The 24502-nt window shown below is 41.7% G+C and overlaps 3 protein-coding genes across 6 annotated transcripts in view; all 3 read left to right on the top strand.

Annotated features, from left to right (window-relative positions):
• The window catches only part of LOC115014454 (connector enhancer of kinase suppressor of ras 2), a 69575-nt gene extending 64409 nt beyond the window's left edge, over nt 1-5166 (top strand). For all 3 annotated transcript variants that reach the window (XM_029441303.1, XM_029441304.1, XM_029441305.1), the window contains 2 exons: nt 752-1047; nt 2105-5166. In XM_029441303.1, coding sequence (XP_029297163.1) covers nt 752-1047; nt 2105-2317 — 509 coding nt within the window. In that variant the 3' untranslated portion in view covers nt 2318-5166. The remainder of the gene's footprint in view (nt 1-751; nt 1048-2104) is intronic.
• Nucleotides 5167-6415: 1249 nt separating this feature from the next.
• Nucleotides 6416-14474, top strand: apool (apolipoprotein O-like). Of its 2 annotated transcripts, none has more exons than XM_029440873.1 (12): nt 6416-6548; nt 7538-7636; nt 7716-7841; nt 8329-8383; nt 8807-8905; nt 9800-9891; nt 9979-10095; nt 10690-10867; nt 10983-11488; nt 11611-11725; nt 12339-12467; nt 13860-14474. In XM_029440873.1, the coding sequence occupies exons 1-12, from the start codon at nt 6537-6539 to the stop codon at nt 13946-13948; spliced, it is 1617 nt and encodes a 538-aa protein (XP_029296733.1). In that variant the 5' UTR covers nt 6416-6536; the 3' UTR covers nt 13949-14474. The 2 variants fall into 2 exon arrangements, with proteins under 2 accessions (XP_029296733.1, XP_029296734.1); XM_029440874.1 differs by having other exon boundaries at nt 10983-11533; nt 11656-11725.
• A 5147-nt stretch (nt 14475-19621) lies between these two features.
• Nucleotides 19622-22952, top strand: LOC115014586 (type-2 angiotensin II receptor-like). Its single transcript, XM_029441571.1, is given in 3 exon segments — nt 19622-19825; nt 20401-21177; nt 21179-22952. Coding segments are annotated over 2 exon segments (1254 nt in total). The 5' UTR covers nt 19622-19825; nt 20401-20463; the 3' UTR covers nt 21719-22952.
• Nucleotides 22953-24502: the final 1550 nt, after the last annotated feature.

Below are 24502 nucleotides of genomic sequence, written 5' to 3'. Positions count from 1 at the left end.
TGTTTACTCTATTCACCTTTAGGGTCTCCCCTTAATTGAGCATTTATTATATATAATTAAGTAAGTATTAAGTACAATATCTGAACCACCATGATTTACAATCATAAAGTGGTATAAAATGGAAATAAGTACCTCAAGTTGTACTTAAGTACATTACTTGAGTAAATGTACTTAGTTACATTCCACCATCTTTGCTTCTACTACTAAAACTAGCTTCTAAAGAAATACTTCACCCCCAAAATGACCACTTGTATATCCATTACTCAGCCTGTGTTACCTTGAAATAAAAGTAAAATAAAATAAATACATTTTTCTCACATTGCCTCCACGGTGAACAAAGAATCCGAAAACGGAGAAAAGTCTTGATTAATCAAAGTAAATGTGGGCCGTGCCAGATTTAACAACAGCAAAACTATTTCAAGACATCTGTTTGCAAACACTCACACAACTCGTGCAGCCTAAGCCCAATTTGACATCTTGGTAGTGCTCATTTTGTTCTTCCAACTGTCCAAAATACCAAAATAGTCAGTTTACCATGAATGAAGGCTGAGATTAAGCACATGTTGATGTTTTAGTGGCTGTAGAATGTGAATGTTTGTCCTTATTGCTGAGAAAACAAAAAAGCAATGATCAAGATTGTTGCAGATAGATTTTCTGTCAATCAACTAATTGATTAATTGACTAACTGTTGTAGCTCTATATTAAACACCCCACACTGTATATCTAACTGAAGCTCATTGTGTCATTCTAGCAGTGAATCTGACTCCTCTACTGGGGGTCTCAGACCTGCGAGAGTTGAGAGTTGAGAGCAGAGAGAGGAGGGTGTCGGAGGGAAGGGAGCGGCGGGTGTCAGAGAGCCGCGAGCCAGAGCCGTTGGACGGGCTAGAGCAGCTGTACCGGGCCCTAGAGCAAGCCAACGTGACGGCCCTAGGAGACTCAAGACCCTGTAGCAGGCAGGAGTTTCGACGGTGTTTCACACAGAGAGCCAGGGACCCTCTGCTCAACGACAGGCTGCACCGGGTCCGAGCCCTCCGCAGCACTTTGAAGGTAGCACAAAACAAATTATTTCAATAGTCCATCTCCATCGCCAGGAATGTTATAAGGTCCATGCCACACAACCTCCAGCACTAACACCAAGGTAAACAATACAACCTTTTATATAGAACTGTCACTAAAGTTAGGTAACGTTACGTAACGTTAAGCAGCAAATCATTTTGACTAGTTTGCTAATGTCACCTTGCTATGCTAATGTCATTAGCAAACTAAGGTTAACATTAGCTCAACAACTACAGAAACAAAATGCACACTGCTTAATGTAATAATTTCAGAAAAAGTTAACGTTGGTTTGCTAACGGCATTAGCATAGCTAGCTAACGTTAGATAACTCTAAGATTAGTACTAATTAGTTGCTGCTTCATAAGTTACAGTTATATTGAAACAATAAGGTTGTATTGTTTACCTTGGTGTTATTGGTTGAGGTTGTGTGGCTTATTCTAACTACTTAACACAAGCTATTGTATCCTGATGATCGTGTCTGGCCTACACAATTTCAGACGTCACTTCCTTCTTCAAGCTCGGGACCCAAAACGCATGAAGCCAAAACGGCTCGACTACTGAGTGTTTCAACTATTCGGAGCATCCAGTGATCTTCCACATCTATGGGCCCATGGAGCAAGCGTGATAGAGCTTTCCCTAAGCCCTGCCTCCTAGCCGCTCCATCTCGGCCGATCTTGGCTTATTCACATGAACGGAGGGAAAATAACTCAAAAAAGCACATTTTACAACTTTTAGGCCCTGAATTATTTAAATAAGGGCTGTTTAAGTGTTCGTACTGGAAACTACTGTTGATTTACCCTCAAAAAGTGGTATTTTTAGGCTCCATGGCCTCACGCGACTGACACACAAGTTGTAATTCCACAGTTTGGCCACTACGAAAATTGGCTTCAAAGCCCGGCACTCTTCATGGGGGCTTGGTCCGACGAAGGAGGTGGGCCCAAGCCTGGAGCTCTGCAGCTAAACCCTTCTGGATGATTTGGTTATTAGAATAATAAGATGCGTGAGGATTCAATGTGGTAACTCCCCGGTGTCTCTTTGCTCCCCCCAGGCCAAAGAGTCGGAGCTGGCAGTAATCTGTGCCCTCCTGGAGGACCCTGGCCTGTGCTCCCAGACCTTCAGAGAGTGGAAGCAGTGGCACAGCGAGCTCTACTCAGACATCTGCCAGCTCAGCCCCGGCGGCACCAATGGCCAGGACGACCTCTCCCCGCTGGCCGCACCTCTCATGACCCACACACACTCTTTCATTGAGACACATGTGTGAGGGAGGAAAGGGGAGCAAAGACTGAACTGACACACACACACACACACACACACACACACACACACACACACACACACACACACACACTCTGAGTTTTACATTAGCTGAGTCCTCTCTCCTGATCACGACTCTGAGCACGCACTCACACAAACACACACCCACAGGAACACACATTGTAAGATGTGTAAATATCATAGAGGGAACAGTCTGAGACCTGCGTGTATGAACTTTTGATAATCCTGAGGACCCCACAGGGTGCCTATTGCATGCCTGAACAGAAAGCATTAATCTTCCTTTGTCTATGGAACTCAGCATAAACTCCACACGCTTGTCGAGCAAAATGGGAAAAAAGGAGACTTTTTAACACGTTTGTTACTTTGTATTCTCTTGGTTTTGCTTTTTTTCCCCTGTTGATTTTAGGGGGCAGGGGGAGCTATGTAGCAGCAATACAGAGGAGAATCCTTTTCACCACAGCACTGTACTTTTGTACTGATGAACTTTGCACCCAGAGCCACCAGTTCTCCCCCTTTCTCTCTCAATCTTTCTTTTTCTCACTGCATAGCTCGCTGATTTACAGGGATCTCACTTGTTATTCCAGGCTGATCTTACGGGACAGTGTGGGGGAAGTAAGAGCAGTGACTTTTCGTATAAGACTGTGAAAGGTAGCCATCAATGCTGGTTTATCTGTTCATCTGGCTCCCTCTGGGAACCGATGAAAACAAGCGTTGAGGAACCGTTGTGCTGGCTAGTTGAACACTATTTCAAACTGTGAACTGTTAAAAAAAAAACACACTTTTATCTGCAGAAGGAGGCTCCTCTGATTGAGTGCAATTCTACGATTCAGTTTGCGTTCTTTCTCCCACTCATCCTTGTTTCCTCTCTCTCTGTGTTTCTGTCCATCTCCTCCTTCTCTTAATTTTGTTCTTAGTTTCCTCTTTCTCTCTAGTCGTCAAAGACTTGTGTATATGTGTATACTGCTGTGTATACTGATGTAAATGTTTGCGTTCCACTACCACTGTGATATGCTTCTAGAGGTAGCGGAGGGAAGACAGAGAGTATGTATTTGCGTGGGTGCAAAACAATTTTTTGTTCTCGATTTTTTTTTTGTTTTTCTTAAACAGCGAATGCAAGAGCTAGAGAGTTCTTTTCAAAGGAGTCACTCACTACAAAGAATGCACTTTCTATATCTCTATATCTCATTGGCTGCATCACAGGGTCTATGTCTCATCGGCCTCTTTACCATTGCTGTTCAAAATATCAGGTAAAAGCATTTGCCGTCTCATTTTCTAAAGATTTGTGTACAGTCTACAAATATATTTAAACATAGAAGAATATATAAATCTATTTACGTTTTGTGTCATAGATATAATGTAAAGTATGATGTATTCTATGCCAAGGTTTTGCAGTGTCCCCCTCTTCACTCTGTAGACGCAGGGTGTTTAGCAGTTGAACAACTAGGAGGCAGACAACAACAACCACCATCATTGACAGTTTTTACATCACGGCTGACCCTTCTCCTGGTGATGTGTTGCATGAGGAAAAGTCCCGGGACTGATTTGATTGGACAGGGTAAAATATTGTGGATCATTTGTGTTCTTTTCTTTTCTTCCCCTTTTTATCTTCCTCTCATGATTGCAAGATAATTAGACTTGTAGCGCATGATACATGCAAAAGTACTGTTGAAGAATGACCTTTTATTTGTATGTATTCTTCTTCTTTTTCATTAGATAGTGTTTGAAGACACACACTGTACAATAACTGAGGCAGGCATTTTTTGCTCCTCAAGTTACTTGATCTAATGCAGATCCTCCTTTAGCATCCTAACCAGGAGGTTCTTAATTTGATGTTTTGGTTTACATAGAAAGACTGACACGCGTCCAAAAGGCTTCAGGAATCTTACCTGAGATAAAACAAAAGCTATTTTGACATTCCCTCCAAGCATATGGTCGATACTGAGCGGTCTAAGACCTCTACACTAATGGTCTGTACTGTCTGCGAAACCCAGATGAATCATTTCATCTGCAATATCAGGCCAAGGACTCAACGGTGCCCCCAGTGTCGAAGACTCTGAGAGACATGCGTAGTACCTGCTGCATCCAGCACTATCTGTACTTATTCTTCATACTTTACTGTAGTTGTAGGTTCAGGTTTTTCATCATGTCACACTGTCGTGAAATATCAAACACACCCCAGAGATATAGCTCATGTTTTTTGAATGGTTAATTTGACAGTACCACAAAGAAAACTAAATGATGCAAGCACTTTCCCTGTGCCTCCCAACCCTCTCTTTGGCAACGATGGACTGACTATACTGGCGATCCTACACACACACAGCTGTAGAAGAGTTACAATACAGTTTTAGTCTGCAGATCTCTCTCCGTCTCATCTGCAGTGGTCTTCTTTTTCCAACGGCTGCTCCGCTGAGCAGGCGACATACTGTAGATTAAGAAGTGCGAGTTGTGATTTGTAGGCACAGACTGTGTTATAATCCCGGCCCAGATCTGTGTGTGTGTAGACCTGCAGAAACAGGACGAAAAGGGAGATTCCACTGTGTGTTCTTTCAGGGGTGTACACCTCATGGTACATTGCACAGGTGTGTAAGATGTAAGTTGCACTGCGACATTAAAAAAGGAACATATTGCTCTTTTTCAAGGATAATATTAGCTTACTGTTATTCTGTACATTAAACTGACTAAAGATGATATTAAAAAAGAAAGAAAATGACATTTATTCTTCCTAAAGTAGCCTTTTTTGGTTTCATATATATGAATATATATTACAAAAAATACAGATTGTAAACTTAAGTTGTTAAACTTTGACTTCAATAAACTGAATCCTCTGCACTATGAGATATGATCTGTTTATGTGTACCTTTTCTTGGATTTATTGAAACAGCTTTACAGTGTGTTATGTGCTAATGCTACCAAGAAAAAACGATGAGCAGTTTTCAAATTAAAGGCAGGGGCCATCCTGCAAACCAGGAGGCCATATAATGTGTTCTATTCCTGCAACAGCTAATATATGTATCTAAAATGTCTTTCTGCAAACTGAAGCCTTACAGCTCCCTCTTCATAAGCATCCACTTAAAAATAACTATTAAGAGGGAGCATGCATTTGCATCCATTTTATTCGAGAATAGCCTGTTAGGGTAACACTTGGCTGTTGGGCACTTCCTTTCTGACCCTCCACCTACTGCCTCTGTGCAATGTGTGTGTACCCTCTCGCCTTCAAGTTCCCATCGCAACCAGTGCACTCCACTCTGCTGAAACAATACTTTTTGTGTGTTAGTTTGTGGTAATTTGAATAAACTTCATTTAGGAACATGCAACATGTGAGAACAACATAAACTAAAATACTAAAGCTCATGAAACTAGATTTTGATAGAGTCCTTCTACAAGACATGGCCACAAAATTAGGTAATAATACCAGATTCACTTTGGTTAATATTGTACTTAAAATGATAAGTACATGTGATGATATATGTCCATATCTATATCCACAATCCAGTGAATAATTTTCTTTTGTTTTGTTTTCAACACCGTGCTGTTTTATTCCATGAGCAGTTAATCAATGTGATTAAGCATGTAAACTATATGCATGTTAATTGCTATTTTATTTTGCATTGTTATTTTTCATTAATATATATATATATTTTCCTCTCTTTTAGGTGAGATTTTTATTTTTAGATAAGCCCATTTCTACCTCACCTGCACATGTATTTTATTTCTATTTACTTTTTCTCTGCCTGTCCTATTTAAAAATTGTGCAAATATAACATAAAACATACTTAAGTCGTGCCAATTCCCTAACACATTTGCAGTCCATTTATTTACCAAAACCGTCAGACTTGCTGTGAACCAGGGGCTTTTGGAGCCCCTTGGGGTCTGGACGCCCTGGGAAGTTACCTGTTTTGCCTTGCCCCTAATAAACCACTGCATATCATGTACAATTGCTTTACATGTGGAACTGCAGTGACAGTTTAATCCTTTAAAAATGTCTTTTTAAATGTTAATAAAAAAAAGAAATGTGTTATGTTGCATTTTAATTACATGCACGAACATTTACAATACAACAGTCATTACCAATAGTGTGATCATCCGTACCTGCTGAGTGAGATCCCCAAGCTGTTGGAGCTCCCTCTGCGGTCCAGCAGGTGGCGGTAGCTGACCGTGGTTTGGAGCTGCGCCGCAGAGCCTACAGAAGAAGGAGGAGCGCTGTCATGGCGGCCAAGGTGAATGCTAGACAATTTTTCTCTTCGTCAAAGTATACATATTTTAAAGAATGAGTGGGTGTATAGTTAACGTCAACTGTACCGGAGTTGTTAATGCAACAATGAACCGACTGTCACTTTCCAGACATTTAACGCAACGCTGCATGAAAACATTCTTGCTAACTGTATTAGCCTCGCTGAATGAGTCAATGCTAACTAGACCGTGTTTAACTGCGTTAGCTGGCAGCAGCTTGTGCAGGACTCACTATTATTTATCACATGCATGTGTAACAGCTCGTATTTGTCAGCCTGTCTTCGTTTGATAATGTAGACTGTTTTAATACAATTAAAGGAAACATTACAGTTAACCCCAGCTAGCTTTGTTGGAGGCAATTGCAAGTTATCCATCTAAATATATGCAGTCTATGGTTATCTACAGTAAGGTTAAAGTTACTTATAACTTAACGCTACCATTAGTAGGCATGACGTGGCTGTTATATACGCTGACAACTTATGTAAAATATGTCTATCAGTCGTGAAAAGTAGCTAAATAAATTAACTTAGTCGCTGTATTTAAGTACAATTTCTAAATTTGACGCATGTTATAGTTTAAAGTACCCAACTGTATACAAAGTAATTAAAATGAGCTTCAACTGAACCTGCTGCAACATTAAAGTGCAGCTTACGTGTCAATGCTTCATCAATAATGGTCCTTAAATATGTATTATATATATATAATCAACACTGGGAAAGCAGTAATTCTGCATAAGGAGTACTTTAATAATGCTTTAATAATCTATTGTTGTCATACTTGTTCACTTTTACTGAAGTGAAATGACTTTTAATGGAGTATTTTCACATGGTGGTTTTGCTATGTTTACACATTTAAATGATCTTCTGTTTCTACCACTGGTCCACATCATCCATCATCTGTCTATCAGTGATTAGTGTCTGTGTTGTTGCCATGAGCTCACACATGCTAAAGTCAGCGGTGAATAATTGTGTCCTAGGTGGTGATTCTGGCCGTCCCGGCGGTGATGGGCATAGCCTCCATCCGTGTGTATACTTTGAGCGAAGTGCACACTGATGGACTGTTAACTCGAGAAAAGGTATGGTTGTCCCAGAACGTCAGCAGGTCTGATACTGTTGAACATCACAACCACATGCTGACACTGCCTCTGTCCCCAGCTGAACATCTACACCCCGCTGCCACCTTCGGCTCAGGCCCAGTTTGTTCCAGAGAGGCCTGGTGTTATTCAGAAAGGGTTAACCACAGCGAGAGAGGGCATACTACCAATCGTCCTGGCTGTTAAGGTATTTACATCTTCCTGTGTACATCAACAGCTGTGCATGAGAAGATATTATAGTTCACAGACTCCTACTTTCACATCCTGTCCAACACTTACACCCCAGAAAGAACAACTCTTAGATGGATGTAAATAAGTGTTGTATAAATGCAACAACAGTTGCAACACATCTGAGAGGTTTTATCTTGCACCTGCAGCGTCAATTTTCCAACCCTGATTTTTACTCATACTGTTAGCGGTTACGTAGCACAATCCCACATGCTGCGAGTGCTCTGTGCAGGTACGACTTTGCAAGCAGCAAAGTTCAGGAGTCAGACAGGAAATAGTGTTCATGTAGTTAACTCAGCAGCTGCAAGGTTTGCTGCGAGGAAATTTGGCAGTTTGATACTGTGGAAGATGGGGGAAAAAAACCCTTCACTCTGACTCAGATGTAGTTGTGTTCTTGATGGCTTGTTGTAGCGGTTCATTTCAGCTTTTTCCCTTGTTCCCTGCAGGGTGCCTGTGTTTCTGTGAAAACAAGAAGTGTAAATCTATACCATGCAGGAGAGGGTGAGTGAACAGTAGGAGGTGTCATATATAGGATATATGAAATAATATTCTCCCTCCATGAAACTCTTGGTGCCTAAACTCATGTTTTTGTACTGACACCCTAAAAAACAAATCCCACATAGTGTAACTAAGACATCTATTTATGTTCTCATTAAATATATTCTCTAGTTAATGCTGCATGTATGTAAGGTTACATTATAAAATCACACACAGCTCACTGTGCTGTGTGTGGCATTTGTACTGTTATGTCCCCGACCTCAGAAAATATACTATGCATAAATATTACTATTCATATTCATATTATTATTTATATTGCCACGCTCACTGTTCTGTACTGTGCTGCTTGTTTAGTGTATTGTGAGCAGAGGGTCAGACTTGAGTTCAGAATTGAGAAATTGAAGGAATGTTTACTGTCTTCCCCAGATGTGTACTATTACTTGAAAGACCCTCCCCCGGGGTTTCTACCGAGATTTGGCACCATCACCATGGCCGGCCTGCTTGGCATGTTCTTGGCACGGAAAGGTAACTTAATCCCCAGTGACTATATCACAAATACTTTAGGACTGCTGGGAACAAATGTTATGTCATCTTATAATCTGTCTGCGTATTAGTCCATACAACAATATTACAGCATAATAAACAAACCACAGTTAAATATGTTGAAGTGTATCAATATAAATGGCCATATATCATGAATATGATATGTATGAATATCACAATATTTAAGCATACAATCATCATATAATCATAATTCTTTTAATTGCATATGATTGCATTTCATGTAATATTTCCACTGGAAAACAGTACTTGGTTCTGTAAGAATTTTTCCACAGGAAATCTAGACTGTTAATATGTAGTATATGAATCAGTGTTGTATTTGAAACAGGGTATTTCCCATTAATAGAAAAATGATCTACCCTTGCATAATCATAGTAGCATGCAAGCAAGCTCAGTGCCTCCATAGCTTAGAATGACGTTTACCATGCGGCTGTGTGGTAATGTAACAGGCGTACATAATAAATCATCCACAGTGCCCCCCTGAGTGTGGACATGTGAACATAATTCAAACCTTGTTTATTTGGCATACTAGTCTGACTTAAACTCAATCACTTTGTAAAACACAACACTCATTACAGACAGCAGGTGTATGCATTATACAGTTTTTACATTAACCTGAGTTTGACTCGGCAGCTGTCACAGATTATCAGCCTTCATCCACCACAGTTTGCCACTTTAGTCCCAATAGCCTCACTGCTAGACCACAGAGGTACAGAGATGTACGACACCTTAGAAATAGAAAGTTCATTTTCTGTTTCCATTTTCTCACAACTGCTTTTGTCTCACAGTGGGGAGTCAGTTGAATGTCCTCTCCAAGTGCCAAGCTACATTGATTGTCATGTTTCAACTGTATTTCAGGCTCTCATTTCAAGAAGACGGCCGTTCCACTGGGCCTGATGAGTGCCGGAGCGTCAGTGTGCTACCCGGCTCAAACAGTGGCTGTGCTAAAGGTAACATTACTTTTTTCAAATGCGAATTAAGAAACGTCATAATTTTCAGCGTTTAACACCATTATTACTGTCTTTTGTGCTCCCAAGGTGACGGGTAAGAAGGTGTATGCTGTAGGTCATTGGAGCAGCGCCACAGTGTCTTCACTGTTCGCCTCAAAGCCCCAGGAGCCGCTCGCCAAAGAGATTGCTGCTTCACAACCGCAGGTTAGCAGTCATATCGAGTCACTGAACAGATTTATTCTGAATATTATATATAGATGTAACCAGCGAGTTTTAAATGGAAAGAACTGTAAAGCTGTGATTACAGTGTGTGAAACCCATATGATGGTAACTCCCTTTCCACTCAATGATTTCCGCTCTTGATTTTTTTACTTTCTCAAAAAGTCCCTCATGCCTCTAGAAATGTTATTTCCTTTCTCAGGACTTTGCCTTTTAATGATGGTTCTACTGTTTTTGTGATCTAGAAATTAAACTTATGCTGCTGTTAAACTTACTGTAAGTCAACCCGTAGTGTCAGCTAAATACCTGAAATGTAAAATGCTAATGTAAGCGATTAGGTTTATTTTTTTCTTCCTCTTCAGTCAGTGTAATAAATCTAAGCTATTAGAACTGAAATGTTTAAGAAAACTGTAAACTATGGCTTTATTCTGTTTATAGATTAAATGTGTTACTTCTGTCACTGACGAGTACAGTTTAAGTGCGATTAATCAAATGATGACATTAATCATTTTATATACATTAATGTATGCAAGTCTTGGTTAAACAGATTAAAATCTTTATTCTTTATCCACATGTTAGACAACTACAGTGCCAAATCCAGAGTCAGCAGCCCGGAGCTCCACAATCACAGAGGCAGAGGTGGAATCAGCTGAGTCTGTTCCTGTCTCTGATGAGCCCGCTGTCATAAGAGAAGAGGTGTCATCAGTAACACTCACAGAGATTTCACTCGACCAGACCTCCACAGAGACCAACGCAGGTGTCACAGATATTGATCTCTGTCTGCTTGTTTCTCTGTCGACATCTCTTTTGCTTGACACACAATCACATGAAGGCGTCTACTGATGGTTTGCTGTATTTCCTCTCTTGTCCAGATCCTGTGGCACATTCAGTGCCAGCAGAGACGGAGGCCACCACAACCTCTGAGGAAATACCTGCACCTGTTGCAAGTGAGGAGCCTTCAGACACAAAACAAGCAGCAGAGGATGTGTCCACTGACGTCGCCAGCCCAGCCGAGCCCACTGCAAGCGAAGAAGCGGAGACGGTAGAGTCTGCCCCAATGGAGGCCAATCCAGCCGAGGCTGCTCTAATAGAGGCCGCTCCTGTGGAGGCTACCCTGGCCGAGTCTGCCCCTGTGGAGGCTACCCTGGCCAAGTCTGCCTCAGCCGAGTCTGCCCCTGTGGAGGCTGCCCCTGCCGAGTCTGCCCCTGTGGAGGCTGCCCCAGCCGAGTCTGCCCCAGCCGAGTCTGTCCCTGCAGAGTCTGCCCCTGTGGATGTGGCCCCTGTGGATGTGGCCCCTGTGGATGTGGCCCCTGTGGATGTGGCCCCAATCGAGTCTGACACAGTCGAGGCTGCCCCAGTCGAGGCTGCCCCTGTGGAGGCTGCCCCAGTCGAGGCTGCCCCAGTCGAGGCTGCCCCAGTCGAGGCTGCCCCAGTCGAAGCTGCCCCAGTCGAAGCTGCTGCCCTGTGGAGGCTGCCCCTGTGGAGGCTGCCCCAGTCGAGGCTGCCCCAGTCGAGGCTGCCCCAGTCGAGGCTGCCCCAGTCGAGGCTGCCCCAGTCGAGTCCATCCCTTCCTCTGAAGAACCACCTGCTCTTACGGCCTTAGATGACCCAACAGGTACAAGAAATATTCTGGTGTCAAAAAGCAGGAGGTGCACGAGTAATGCAAGATTAAAATGATGCTCTATGTAGAGCCATATGTTTCCATGGAAACCCACTGTTGGTACAGAAGTCATTCATTGGAAATGAAGGAAAAATGTAATTCAGTCCCATCGAAGCTCCTAAAACTAGAATTGATCTATTAATTGTTTGGGGAAAAAGCCTGAAAACTATTTGTACAAGTGTTACTTCTTATTAGGAGTCATATAATAACAATACAATAATATTTTAGTTGTTTATTGTGAGTTGAAAATGCAACTGTTTTTTAATCAATCAAATCCAAATCGTATCGTGGCAGACCTTTTCAACATATATCGTATCATTGTCCAAAGGATCGATATACTATCGTATCAGGAACACCCCTACTTCTTAAAAGGACCCACCAGAACATTACACCAATTTGTGGTAAACTACCAAGAGTTTGCTGAGAACCTTATAAATGTGTTTACTATTAATAATATGTAGTGTATATATATAGTATAGTATAGTATAATAGTATGAAGTCACAGTAGCTTTCATAAAGGTGTAAACACATCAGTTCATGTTCCTGCTGTATTTTGACTTATTCGCAGAGCCAGTTGTCGAATCGGCTGAGCCAGAACTTGCTGCTCAACCTGAGCTGGCTGACCCGCCACAAGTTGCTGCTGTGGAGGAGACACTCGTACCACCTTCTCAACAGCCTGCAGCTGAAAACAGCAAAGGTACTTTGAACCCGGCTGCACCACTGCTCCGGTTCGAGAGTTGGGCATCGACTTTACCCGAGCACACAGACTCACACGTACACACACACACACACGTACACACGTACACACACACACATACACACACAAGTACACACACACACGTACACACACACACGTACACACACTGCTTCTCTTCTGAGAATAACCTGAACTCTAAGGCATCTAAATGTCTTTACATTTGATGATTCTATTCTCACTAAAATGTGTCTTCCGTCACAAGCCAGCTCTGAAATGCTTGAAAAAAAACATTCAAGTTTGACAGATTGAGGAGGAGGAGAACAATATACACCAAATAAACCCTAGGAGGGATGTGATGTAATGCTACCAGCCGAGTCAACATTTGGGCTTATGCAGTTTGAAAACTTGAGTCATGCTCTGGACCCGTCTAGCCAGCCTGGCTTTAATCTGACAATGTTACCATGCAGTGATCCCATATTGCCAAACACTGTATTCTAGAGGGCTGCACCAAACTGTGAAACTTCAGAGCTTCATTCATAACGTTGACATTCAAATTCAAAATCAACATTCAAACGCTGCTCAGCTTTTCTTTTCTTTTTATTGCATGTCTCTTCATTCTGTTTAAAGCCTGTATTTTTACCCAGTTGTAAATAAAGACTAGACTACACTAATATTATTAGTGTTATACTATTTGTAGAATTAGATTGCTGTATAGGATTGTTTCTGAATTGTGTGATCTAAACATTTCCTATAACTCCAGAGTGTTTTTAAGGTTTAAAAGTCCAAATTTATTGAAAAGAAATAGATATAATTATTTCCAAAATTCACAACATGTTTTTCTCTAACAAACTCGTCTTCTTCAATCCATATCTGTTGTCGTTAAGCCTTTAAAAAACAACGTTTTCACTCAAAGGGAGGCGCCTGTGTTAACGGGGCGGACTAGCAGCAATCGAACAACACCATAAATTACAGTTACAGAACCACAATAATCTATTGTTTACCTTTTTTTAGGGTAATGAACTTTTTATAAAATGTGATGACGGACATTCGAAGCGTCTGTTTACTAGGAAAACACATGCACAAGATCCAGCACATCCAGAATCTCTCCTAATTCCTGAATCTTATGATTGTAGAGACGAAGGGATGAGGTGCGTCTTTGTGCTTGTAAGAATCGATGCCCATTGTACAAAAACACAGAAAGACTGACTGGATGACTCAGTGGCTTACTCATTATCTTTTGTTGCTTTTAATTTGGGTTATTTAGTCATTTTAGTTATTTCTACTGATGCATTTTATTGTCAGTCTGGAGCAGCTTAATCCCTTAAAGTTTATCATGTAATATTTCTGTGCTTGTGACTGAGATTTTGTTTAATTTCTCTTGCTGCCCTCCAGGGGGCTCCAGCTTCCAGCCAGACCCTGCTCTGATGGACTTCGGTCAGTCCAGCCCCGAGGATGAAGACCTGTACAGCACACGCAGCTGAGAGAGCACAGCAGGAGAAACCTCGATCCCACACTGCCATCTCATTCAGATCCACTGATCTCTGTATAATTATGCATTATGTAAATAGGTCATTTTGCAAGCAAGCAAGAGTTAGAAAGTCTTGCATCATCATTTCCACTCTCATTTCTCTGGCCCACATCATTCATATTTCCACAGAAAAGATCCAAGTACATATGCTTTATTGCAGCAAAGCAGCAGTTCCCGTACACAGTCGGTTTGCATAGAAAGAAACACAGAAAAAAAACACCCACAACAGGTCTTGTTATCCACAGATGGCAGATTGTGATTTGTTTTGTGTCATTTAACAATTATTAGCTTTTGTGCAACAGCTTTCACAATCATGAGTGCATGGTGTTTTATTTATTGTAATTTAGCCCACTGCGTTAGTTTGCTGAAAACACTTCACATGTGCTGGTAATGGTTACAGGAGGGACTAGTGCTGTTCATTTTCTTACATCAAAGAATATCTTCAGTTGTTAAGCAAAAATAAATATATTTTTCATGATTTCATGTTGTGCCTTATTTACTACTAAATACATGTCAGTATTAGTTGTGTTATTTATTGTCATGCACAATAAGTGCTCAACACAAACAGACTTACAAGATACCAAACATTCAGATTCAGCTGTGAAACATTTGTCAGATAAGCACATAACTTCTGACATGTTGACATATATAACTAATATCTAACATTGACTTGTGTCTTATGTCCCAAAGCTCTGCAAATAAGAGACATAAGATAATAAGACATTTTACTTAAAGTGTATCTCTTAAATCATTTGTTCACTTGTTTCTGTAACTAATAGTAACAAGAAGTAAACACACAGGGATATTTGACTTTTTACTGTAATATATTTCATATATATGTATTTAAATTGTATTGCATGTTCAAAAATATAGTTTGTAGCCAAATACATACAAAACTAATGGACTTCCCATCAGCCTTAGCTGTAAGCGAGTTTGTGTTAAGAGCTAATTAGCTAATTTTAGCATGCTAACACCATACATGCTGAACAACAGCATGTTAGCTTATGTTAGCATTAAGCTCAAAGCACCACTGTGCCGATGTGCAGCCTCTCAGTGCTGTTGCATCATGTATTCTATCATTTTGTCCTGTTCTTGAAGCAAGTTGTAGGTAAATCAGAAATTGACTCATGAGAACTGGCTCCTTGGTCGGTGAAGTACAAATTGAGAAACTTTTAGTCAATCTGATGCCAAGTGATACAGTCATTGTTTCCCAAAACAAAACCTAGGACATTACACACTAAAAGTGCAGTTAACATCCGTTCAGTACAAATGGACAAAGTTTAGCAACAAAAGTGTGTATTAAAACCTGCGAATGTCACACAATACTTCAAAGTATTTTTGGTTCCACATGTTTTTGCTTATTTGTGCGCTCACACAGTTTGTAGCACTGGACCGTGCTATCTGTTAACATCTTTACAGCTTCTTTACTGCTCCTCGGAGGAACTGGAGCTCATAAACTCTGCATGAGGTTGACCAGAGTCATGACCCTGGGGACTCGTTGTGTGTGTGTGTGTGGGTGAGTGTGCATGCTCACATATGTGAATAAGAGGAAAAAAGAGCGGGAGATGTCCGATCAATGACACGTCAATACTATCTCATCATTGTTCCTGGTATACATGGGAGAAAAGAACATGGGAACCAGGCTTCCTGTGGCATTGCAGATACAGTTTGTGCTTTGAGTCAAAGGGTTAAGGGACTTGTGGGCTGGTGTGATTCTGCTGTTTTTTAGACAAGAAAAGCCCCTCCAGAAACAACTCTGTGTCCTGGATTCAATAACCAGCAAACAGCATTAATAAAACCACATGGAACACATTGACTCAAAATAGAAAGGAGCAGACAGAGTGGGGAATCCGTGCAATCCTTTCTTCTCTCATGGACATCTTGTTGCTATAAGCATAGGGGCAAGATGTGATGCTGATTATAGCCTCATCTCGTCTCTCTCAAGGGTCCCCCTACACATATGGGCCCCCTTCCCTTCCATACAGCATCCCACACAACCAGCAACTATGATTATGTTCTGAGAATAAATGTTCAACTGGACTTTGTCATGTAGTCCAGAGCTCTCTCAGATTTGTCTTCACCAGCAGAGAGGAAGCAGGGCTCACAACCTCGACCTCTCACCTTCCATCCCCCATCAGCCAGATTTTCCACCGGGGACTTTGCGATGGTTATGGTTTGTGCGGTGGTTATCTTCCCAGGATCCGGCCAGCAAGGGAGACCCCACCGTCAAATAAACACGTAGCACATTTATCAGCAAAACATATAAACAAAACGATTATGTAAGCAATTTAAGGGTGTTTGTGAATACAGTAGCTTATATATTTACTGGTGCATATTGTCCTCTTCTTTATTTGCAGAGGTCAGTGTGTGTACACAGTATGTGCGCATGATCTTGTGCACATAGCTTCCAATCTTTTTCTCATGCATGTAGATACAAATCAGATGTTGGCAGTTCATTCTGTTCAGCGGAAACAGTGTGTGTACACATGATGTACACACACTTTTCAATTAATCCTTTGTTGTTTTGAAGACAGCTGTGTTTGATTGCAGCAACATCCACACATATATAATACTTGTATAGATCCTGTTAATGAGAGAACTTTTGACAAACTAAAGTAACCAAGAAACAAAAATAAAAGTAAATACATGTCATGCTTTTAATCCAGAAGAGAAAAAGGAAAACAGAAAGAATAATTGGCTGGGAGATTGATGTCCAGTTAGGGTTGTGATGTAACTGGAGGTTTGATGCTCTCTGCTCCATTGCTCTCCTTATCTGCTGCCTGTGCGGACACTGCCTTTTGGATCATCAGACAAACACCCACAGACACACACGCCCACGCATACTCAAACTGTTAATGATTAAGCCTCAATTCGTGCATCTAAGGCATGCGGAAATAAAAAAAATAAAAACATTAACACACTCCAATATTTAGAAACAGTTCTACACGTATTTTGCTATTGTTCTCACATTAAGATTGGCAAGACTTTTGCAGATTTGCCATCGATCAAATCTTTAAAGATTTTACATTATTAAGGGAAGATGTGGTGTTTGGTTTCAAGTAAAGAATACACATTTTTTAAATAATACATTTGAACGACAAAATAATTTATTCATAAATGTTCATTTAACAATAAATAAAAACGTATTTTGTTGTTTTCCTGAAGGAAGTGGAGCAAAATGTGAAACTAGTTCTAATTCGACTAACACAAGGGCTATCGAGACACATTATAATATTTTTGTTTCGTGTGATACAGGCTTCCCGTGGCTCTTTTGTTATCTGTATACTATCCTCTGTATACTGAATCTGTATTATGTTCTGTTATTGAAAGAAAAAGAAAACAGTAATTGTGCATCTGACACCCAAAGAAGACAGCAGACAAACATGTTCTTACATGCCATGAATGCCAAAGAAAGTTAAACAGTTCAACATTTGCACTACAAGCCAACTCAATTGATTATCTTAAGATATAAGAAAGTGAGATTGTCTCTCCAAATGTTGACAAAGGTCAAGGAATGTCAAACAAGAGCTGCAGTGAGATAAAACAAGTGAAAGTAAGGTTGACTCAATGTGTATGTAACATACATTTCACTGTAGCTGTGGTGGAAGAAGAAGTCTATTCATTTAGTTCAGTAATAAGTAAATACGTAGTAATAACACACATGTAAAATACTCTTGTATCTACAGCCATGCCAACAGCTCTGTGAGCTTCATGCTAACACCAGCGAGCTAACATGCTCTTGCTAACATGCTGATGTTGAAAGTACAGCAGGTAATGTTTGCAATCATTATCTTAGCTTATCTTGTTAGCATGCTAGCTATTGGTAAATAGAGAGTGCAACTGAGGTCGGGAATATCATTAGTTTTCCAAGTATATTCAAGTAGGTATTATTATATTATAGTATAGTATTCAGTTAAATGTGTCATTGCTGCAAGCATGACTAAAATGTTACTCAAGTTACTTAAAAGTAAGTAAGTATAAAAAGTATTATCACCAAAAACGCACTTAATGTGTTAGAAAAAAAACACTTTCAGAATAGACTCTTTCAAAGTGTTATATTATTATATACAGTATATTAAATTAGTGGATTACTATCCCTGGTAGGCCTACATGTAATCGGGATTGTATTGTAGCTGGTGGAGGTGTCTACTGTTGTTGAGTAGTTTCATCTATGGGGGTGTATCATGTTTTATAAACTGTTAATATATTTTGTCTGTTGAAATTTAATGTGCATGTCAGATAAGTGTAGTGGAGTAAAAAGTGCAATATTTCCCTCTGAAATTTGGAGTGGAACCATAACGTAGCAGAAATTGGTACAAGTACAGTGCAGTACTTGAGTAAATATACTTCTACCACAGGATTACACTGGAACCACTGTGAGACATAGTTCAGTTTTTATTTCTGTCATCTTCTATTACTGTTGGCCAGCATGACACCATAAGTTTTTAGCCCTTGGCATCTCTCTGTGTGTATTTGTGAGAACAACTGTGCATACCCAGCATGCCAGTGGAATAACACTGCATTATGAAGTTTCCGTTTGGAAAGCCTAACCATCACATTCTGTGCCATACAGCGAGTTCCCAATTCTTTCATATCCTGCAAGAAGGCAACAACAGAGCTCTTCATTTGCGGCCTTCGAAATCTGCTGCTTTCTTTCTCGCCTTCATCCATCATCTTCACCGTCAGCTTTCCCACGGCTATTAGAACATGTCACATCCTGATAGATACTCAATGGAGCAGAGTGCACACAAGCATCGCAACACGCGTGTAAACAGAGGCGAACATATTGCGTCGATGCATGCATGCCAGGCTGAGGTTAAGCACATCCAGTTGCACAAGTATTGAAGCATATATATACGCACACGTGCACACGCAAAGCGCATGTGCACACAGGGAGAGATGCACGCTCACACCGTTGATCAAAGGAGCTGTGATGTAATCAGTCTCAGAGCTTTGCGAAGCATCCCTCATTAACTTTCACCAGAGGCTTTAATGAAAAACCACTGGAGGGAATCTCCGCTTTCTCTCCTTTTTTTCACTCCTCTTTTTCCCCCTCTTCCCTTCTCATCTCCTCGTTCACTCCCTGCAGTATCTGCTCGTCCTCCTCCTCATTCATCTTCCACACTGTGCCTCCCCCCTCTGCCCCAGTGGCTGGCTTGACTTCCGCTGAGACAAAGTAAATATTTCCCATGGCTTATGTGACCGCTGGCAGGACGAATATGACACAAAGTGCGAGGCTCGGCTAATTAACACACAGCCACCGCTCCTCGGGTCAGAGGCCCCACTGGTGACAGTTAGGGCTTTACGTGTGACACCCCTTACACACTGGTGTCCTATTAATTATGGTTAGGTACGACACGTGGTTGTGTGCAGTCACCAGAGACACAACTATTACTCACACACATCTTGACTCAATTTTCTTAGTTTTGGCCTTTTCTGGAAGAGACTCTGGGAGGGAGGAAAAAAAGATTGAAAAACAGAGAAAGCATGCTTCTCATGTTCTCTTTCTCTGCAGGCTGGCTTGTGTCCAGGTACTGTCCAGCCCCTTCGTAATGATAAAGGTGTGACGCGTAAGCAATTTCCCTGTTGTGCAATCATCAAGAGGCTCTTGGGGGCTATAAGACCTCCAGCCTCATCTGGTTTCTCAGAGCCTCCACTCTGTTTTCTCCACACACACACGGAGACACACACACACAAACACAGAGGCATGATATGGTCCGGGGTACTCAGCTGTGCATATTTCTCTTAGAGGGGTCGAGGAGCAAGATATGGACTTTAGCCAAAAGAGGCATTGAAAACCGCTTGACTGCTTGGACTGGATCCCTCACAGGTAACATACATTCTTTAAACAGATAGACATGATACATTGAGTCTGGTTTAATTTGATAACATCACAATCTTAATTTGATAATACATCTTACGTTTATTTCACTAATTCCAAGTGTCTTAACATAATTACCAGTTGTTGTTTAATTATTGGAAACAAGTTATGTTATCCTACTGATCGCCCACTTTAAATTCTATTCCTTGTTATTTCTGTTATTAATAATGCATTCCCCTGGTGCACCGGACCGTAGTAGGATCAGTTTCAGGGACTTTAAACATTCCTGTAAACCTATTTAAACCCAAATTAAGTTCCCATTTTCTTTCGGGAATGTTCCAAAAACTTGTTTCAGTCATTAATACTGAATGAACGTTTCTGAGGAACCCATTAAGCAGCCAGATTAATACAACCCCTTCATATGTGTTTCATTACTGCTCAACTTCAAGAATGGTGTAATGTATTTTCACTGTGATTAGTTATCAAGTGGGACAGCTAATAAACTCTGCCGCCAACTAAAGATGACTGTGTCCATAAAAAGGCAGCCGCATATTGAATGCCCTCTGTTTTGTTTTATTTTCCAGCTGACCTGGGAAAACTGAAAGGGGGGAAGTGAAATTGTGTGACGCAAGGGCACATCGAGTTCCATGATGGCAATCCCAAATTACCTTTTCAACTCAACCTCCTCCCCCTATTCATGGACAGAGATCCATCAAAACACCTCTGCTCTCCCCTGCACAGACTGGCTTCCTATACCGATGACCACAGTCATCCCCGCCATCTACAGCGTCATCTGTGTGCTGGGCACCGTAGGCAACGCCCTGGCAGTGTGGGTTTTGGCCAATGCGAGCGCCTCAAGGAGAACTGTGGCTAACACTTTTATGCTGAACCTGTGTGTGTCTGACCTGCTCTTCCTGCTCTCTCTCCCACTGTGGGCCGTCTACTACTCCCGGGGCTACAGCTGGCCCTTTGGCCAGGTTGCCTGCAAAGTCTGCGGAGCTCTCCTCAACCTCAACCTGTACGCGTCAATCTTCTTCATCACGTGCATGAGCATGGACCGCTACCTTGCCATTGTGCGTCCGCTGCGCTCCCAGAGTGCACGATACCCCAAACGTGCCAGGCTCACGTGCATCCTGGTGTGGGTGCTTGCGTGTGCTTGCTCAGCCCCAAACTTGTATCTGAGGAACACTTTCTTCCTGGATGGGTCCAGCGTGGAGGCGTGTGTGATTGTCTATCCCAATCATAACTGGTACCTGACCCTGGTCTGGATGAAGATTGCTCTGGCCTTCCTGCTGCCGCTGTTTGTCATCTCTTGTTGTTACTGGGCTATTGGTAGACATTTGTTGGCTGATACAGGGCTAGGGAAGAATGCAGACTCCGTCGCACCCCTGCAACATGTCCTCTTTTAAATCACTGGGGTCCAAGGAGAGCTGCAGTAAACCAGAGAGACCCCCGACCCCTTGTGTGTGTCCCAACTCCAGCGGGGGCAGACCCCTGGAGGGCAGGGGGCTGGTGCGAGTGTTGTGGACAGTAGCTGCGGTGGTCCTGGCATTCTTCATCTGCTGGTTCCCCTTCCACTGTGTGACCTTCTTGGACGTGCTAATGAACGATGGCGAGTTGAACAGCTGCGGGGTGAACTGGACAATCCACAACCTCACCCCTCTGACCCTCTGCTTGGGCTTCTCCAACTCGGCCATCAACCCTGTGCTCTACTGCTTCATCGGAAACCATTTCCGGGGCCGTCTCGGGGGACTCTGCAAGAGTCTGTGTGCCTGTCTGAAGACCAGCGGGGACGATCACAACCAGAAGAGAGGCTCCTTCAGCACTAGGCTGAGCTCCTTCTCCCGAAAACTCAGTGACTTGAAAGATCTGGCCATTCTGGAGCCGTCTGGTCCGACCTAAACGGCCCCCGAGGGGAGGCTTTCCCCTTCCCTTTGCTGGCTTCACACCCCAAAGAGTGATGCCAACGTCAAGTGACGGCTGAACTCCCCTGAAGCATAGATGTGTGACACAGAGCTGTTAATACAACTCCAGAGTCAAATTCCAGCAGAGCTCAATGCTGCCCTACAAAAGATGACACTGAGGAAAAAAGGTTTAAAGTTTTGAAGCAAACCGTGTAGCAAACAGATCAATTATATATTTCATGCCTTCACTGCCGCAGCAGGCAGCTGTTTTCAGCTAAAAAGCCTTCAAAATCTACTGTAGGCTACACAATTCGCTCAGCACCAAACGCCACACAGACAGTTTCAACGAGCTGGTGAACATCGTGGAGCATTTAGCAGACAAAGAGGCAGACGCTTCCCTCAGGAGTTGGTAGAGACCAAAAAAGCTCAAACAGAGTGAATATCTGACTCACGTTCATCAGCTGGCCAAAAATGTGACTCCAGACAAATGATACATTTGCTCCTGCTGGGTGTGTAATTATGCAACTGTTTGCTAACAACTGGCTATCAACTGAAAGGTGATGATGTGTCTGTGTTGTGTTCACAAAATTCCCTCATGTGGTTAAAAAATTATAATTTAATGCAAGTTTGAAGGTGCAGGAAAAAACCTAGTCAAGAAGGGCATCAGTAGTTACAGCTGCTCTGCAAAGCTAAGGCTAGAAATATTTCTGCAGCAGCAGTTTAGCTGCTGATACTTTCTTTGTTTCTTCAGCGTGTTTGGATTCAGCTTCTGCCTCATTTATGGTAGGAAACACTTCATTACAAAGATGTTGGATTTTCACAGGGAAACGTATTCAAGTTTAGTGTTAGCGTTTAGCCGTGGCTCAACAGCTCGCTTCAATGTCAGCTCTAGGTTGTAGTTTTGCTAACTATGATGTTTTCTCTGAAATTGTACTATGGCGTAATAATATTTTCTTAGGCAAAACATTTTTATATGGTAACTCTATTTTGACCGAATGTGTGGTTACTGCATTTTGGCTTTGTAGGGCAGAAACATGAGATAGGCCGACAGATGTATAATGATAATTATTAACCAGTCATAATAATGCTACTTTTACATTCCTTTTTTGGGACCAAGATATAATAAGTGTAATCATGTTATATTTCTATGGTATTATTCTGTAAAGACAGTTTAGGAAAAATTCATTTCTTTGACTGATTAAGAAATAAAGTTGACAATATTTCCAAACAAATGCCACTTCTTTGTTTAATTTGAATTCTCAAATGTATCTTCTACTGTTCTTTTTCTAAAATGAGAGATTGTCGGGTTAATTTCAGCCCGATCCCACACATACACCGATTTTGTGAAACTGATTCTTCCATTTGTGATTTCTATCCCAATCTCAGTCTCCAACAGCTGCGGCTCCAGAGCTTCCCCCACCTGGGAATGAGAGTCTTGCGATTACTGTCAGTCTGGCAGATGGACACTCAGTCTCCCCCTTTTTCCTCCTCTCCCAGAATGCCTCACACGGATTCCATACATATCAAGGCCAGATATCATAATCTCATACTAATGTGCTTATGATGCATTCCAGTCCAGTCGAAAGGAGCCGCAGGCTAATCAATGATGAATATCTGTCTGCTATTTGTGTCCAGTATAGAGCCACTACATTCTGCATGGAGCCTGCCTCTCTGTGAGCTGAGAGCCAGGGGAGTTTGGTTTAGTTATGTTTTGCGCTGGAAGACAGTGGGATTATACACAAAAGAAGGTTGCGTGTGTAAGGCTTGTTCGTGCCTTAATTATAAAGTGTTTTTGCTTTTTTTCTATTCTAGATTTACAACAAAGATAGTCTGTTTTTACAGATTAATACGGCACTCAAAAGGAAGAAAAAAGGCATCCAGTTCTTACTTTAGCCTACATGCATAGATACATACATGCATACATCGTTCCTCATTAATCTTGCAAAATGTGCCACTGGATGGCGGTAAAGTGCTGTGGAAGCAGTGCATAAAATGCCACTGGCTGCTTACCCACATAGAGCCCCAAAGTCCCAGCCTCATGATCTTTCTGAGCCGAGGGAAAGATGGCTCTGACACAGACTGATGACTCATGTGGGATACAGTTCTGAATGCATAAAAAAAACTAATGCTGCATTTAAAGAGAGCTGCCAGCTCAAAGTATGTACTGAGTGGTACAGTTGACCTTTCTGAAGGGTCATGTAGAGCATCTGGTGGTCGGAAGTAGTCGTGGCCACGGTGTGAATGAAGAACATTAAAGACATGAATAATGTACATCTCAACAGGGCCGATGAGCTTATAAAACCAGACCAATGAGAACAGTTGCAAATATTTTAATCACCGGCATCTTCAATTTGACACAACAGAACTTTCCGAGTGACAGGACAGATTGCAGGATGAGTTTGTTGCAGTTTCTTCACACACACAGCTTGGTTAGCTGATGCCTCGCCGCTCCACAGAGCAGGTGTGAGTGTCCTTGACAAACGTCTTAAAGAAGACAAATCAGTGACATGTGACTGAGAACATGTGTTGTACTCTCTGGATGTGCGATGAGAAAATGTTAAGCCGACTAGTAGGAGGGACTTTTTACACAGCAGGCGACAAACTGTCTCTTTCTGACATATCATTTTAATTTAACAAGTTGAAGTTTAACAATCTGAGTCGGCGTCAGTGCAAATTAATCTTTATTTTTCTTATTTAGTGTTTTATTTCAAGTTGATGTCGAGAAACAAGAAGCATTACTGATGTATTTTTAATCAAAGTCTGCCAGTTGTGGAAAGTAACT

The sequence above is a fragment of the Cottoperca gobio genome, chromosome 10 (genome assembly GCF_900634415.1).
Source record: "Cottoperca gobio chromosome 10, fCotGob3.1, whole genome shotgun sequence".
Taxonomy (NCBI): Eukaryota; Metazoa; Chordata; class Actinopteri; order Perciformes; family Bovichtidae; genus Cottoperca; species Cottoperca gobio.
The sequence above is the reverse complement of the archived record's forward strand: the minus strand, read 5'-3'. Positions and strand labels throughout refer to the sequence as shown.

Coding starts and splice junctions, on each gene's coding strand:
- apool (XM_029440873.1), top strand. Junction 10,868..10,982: donor CTCCACAGAGACCAACGCAG/GTGTCACAGATA, acceptor TCTCTTGTCCAG/ATCCTGTGGCACATTCAGTG. Junction 11,726..12,338: donor GGCCTTAGATGACCCAACAG/GTACAAGAAATA, acceptor ACTTATTCGCAG/AGCCAGTTGTCGAATCGGCT.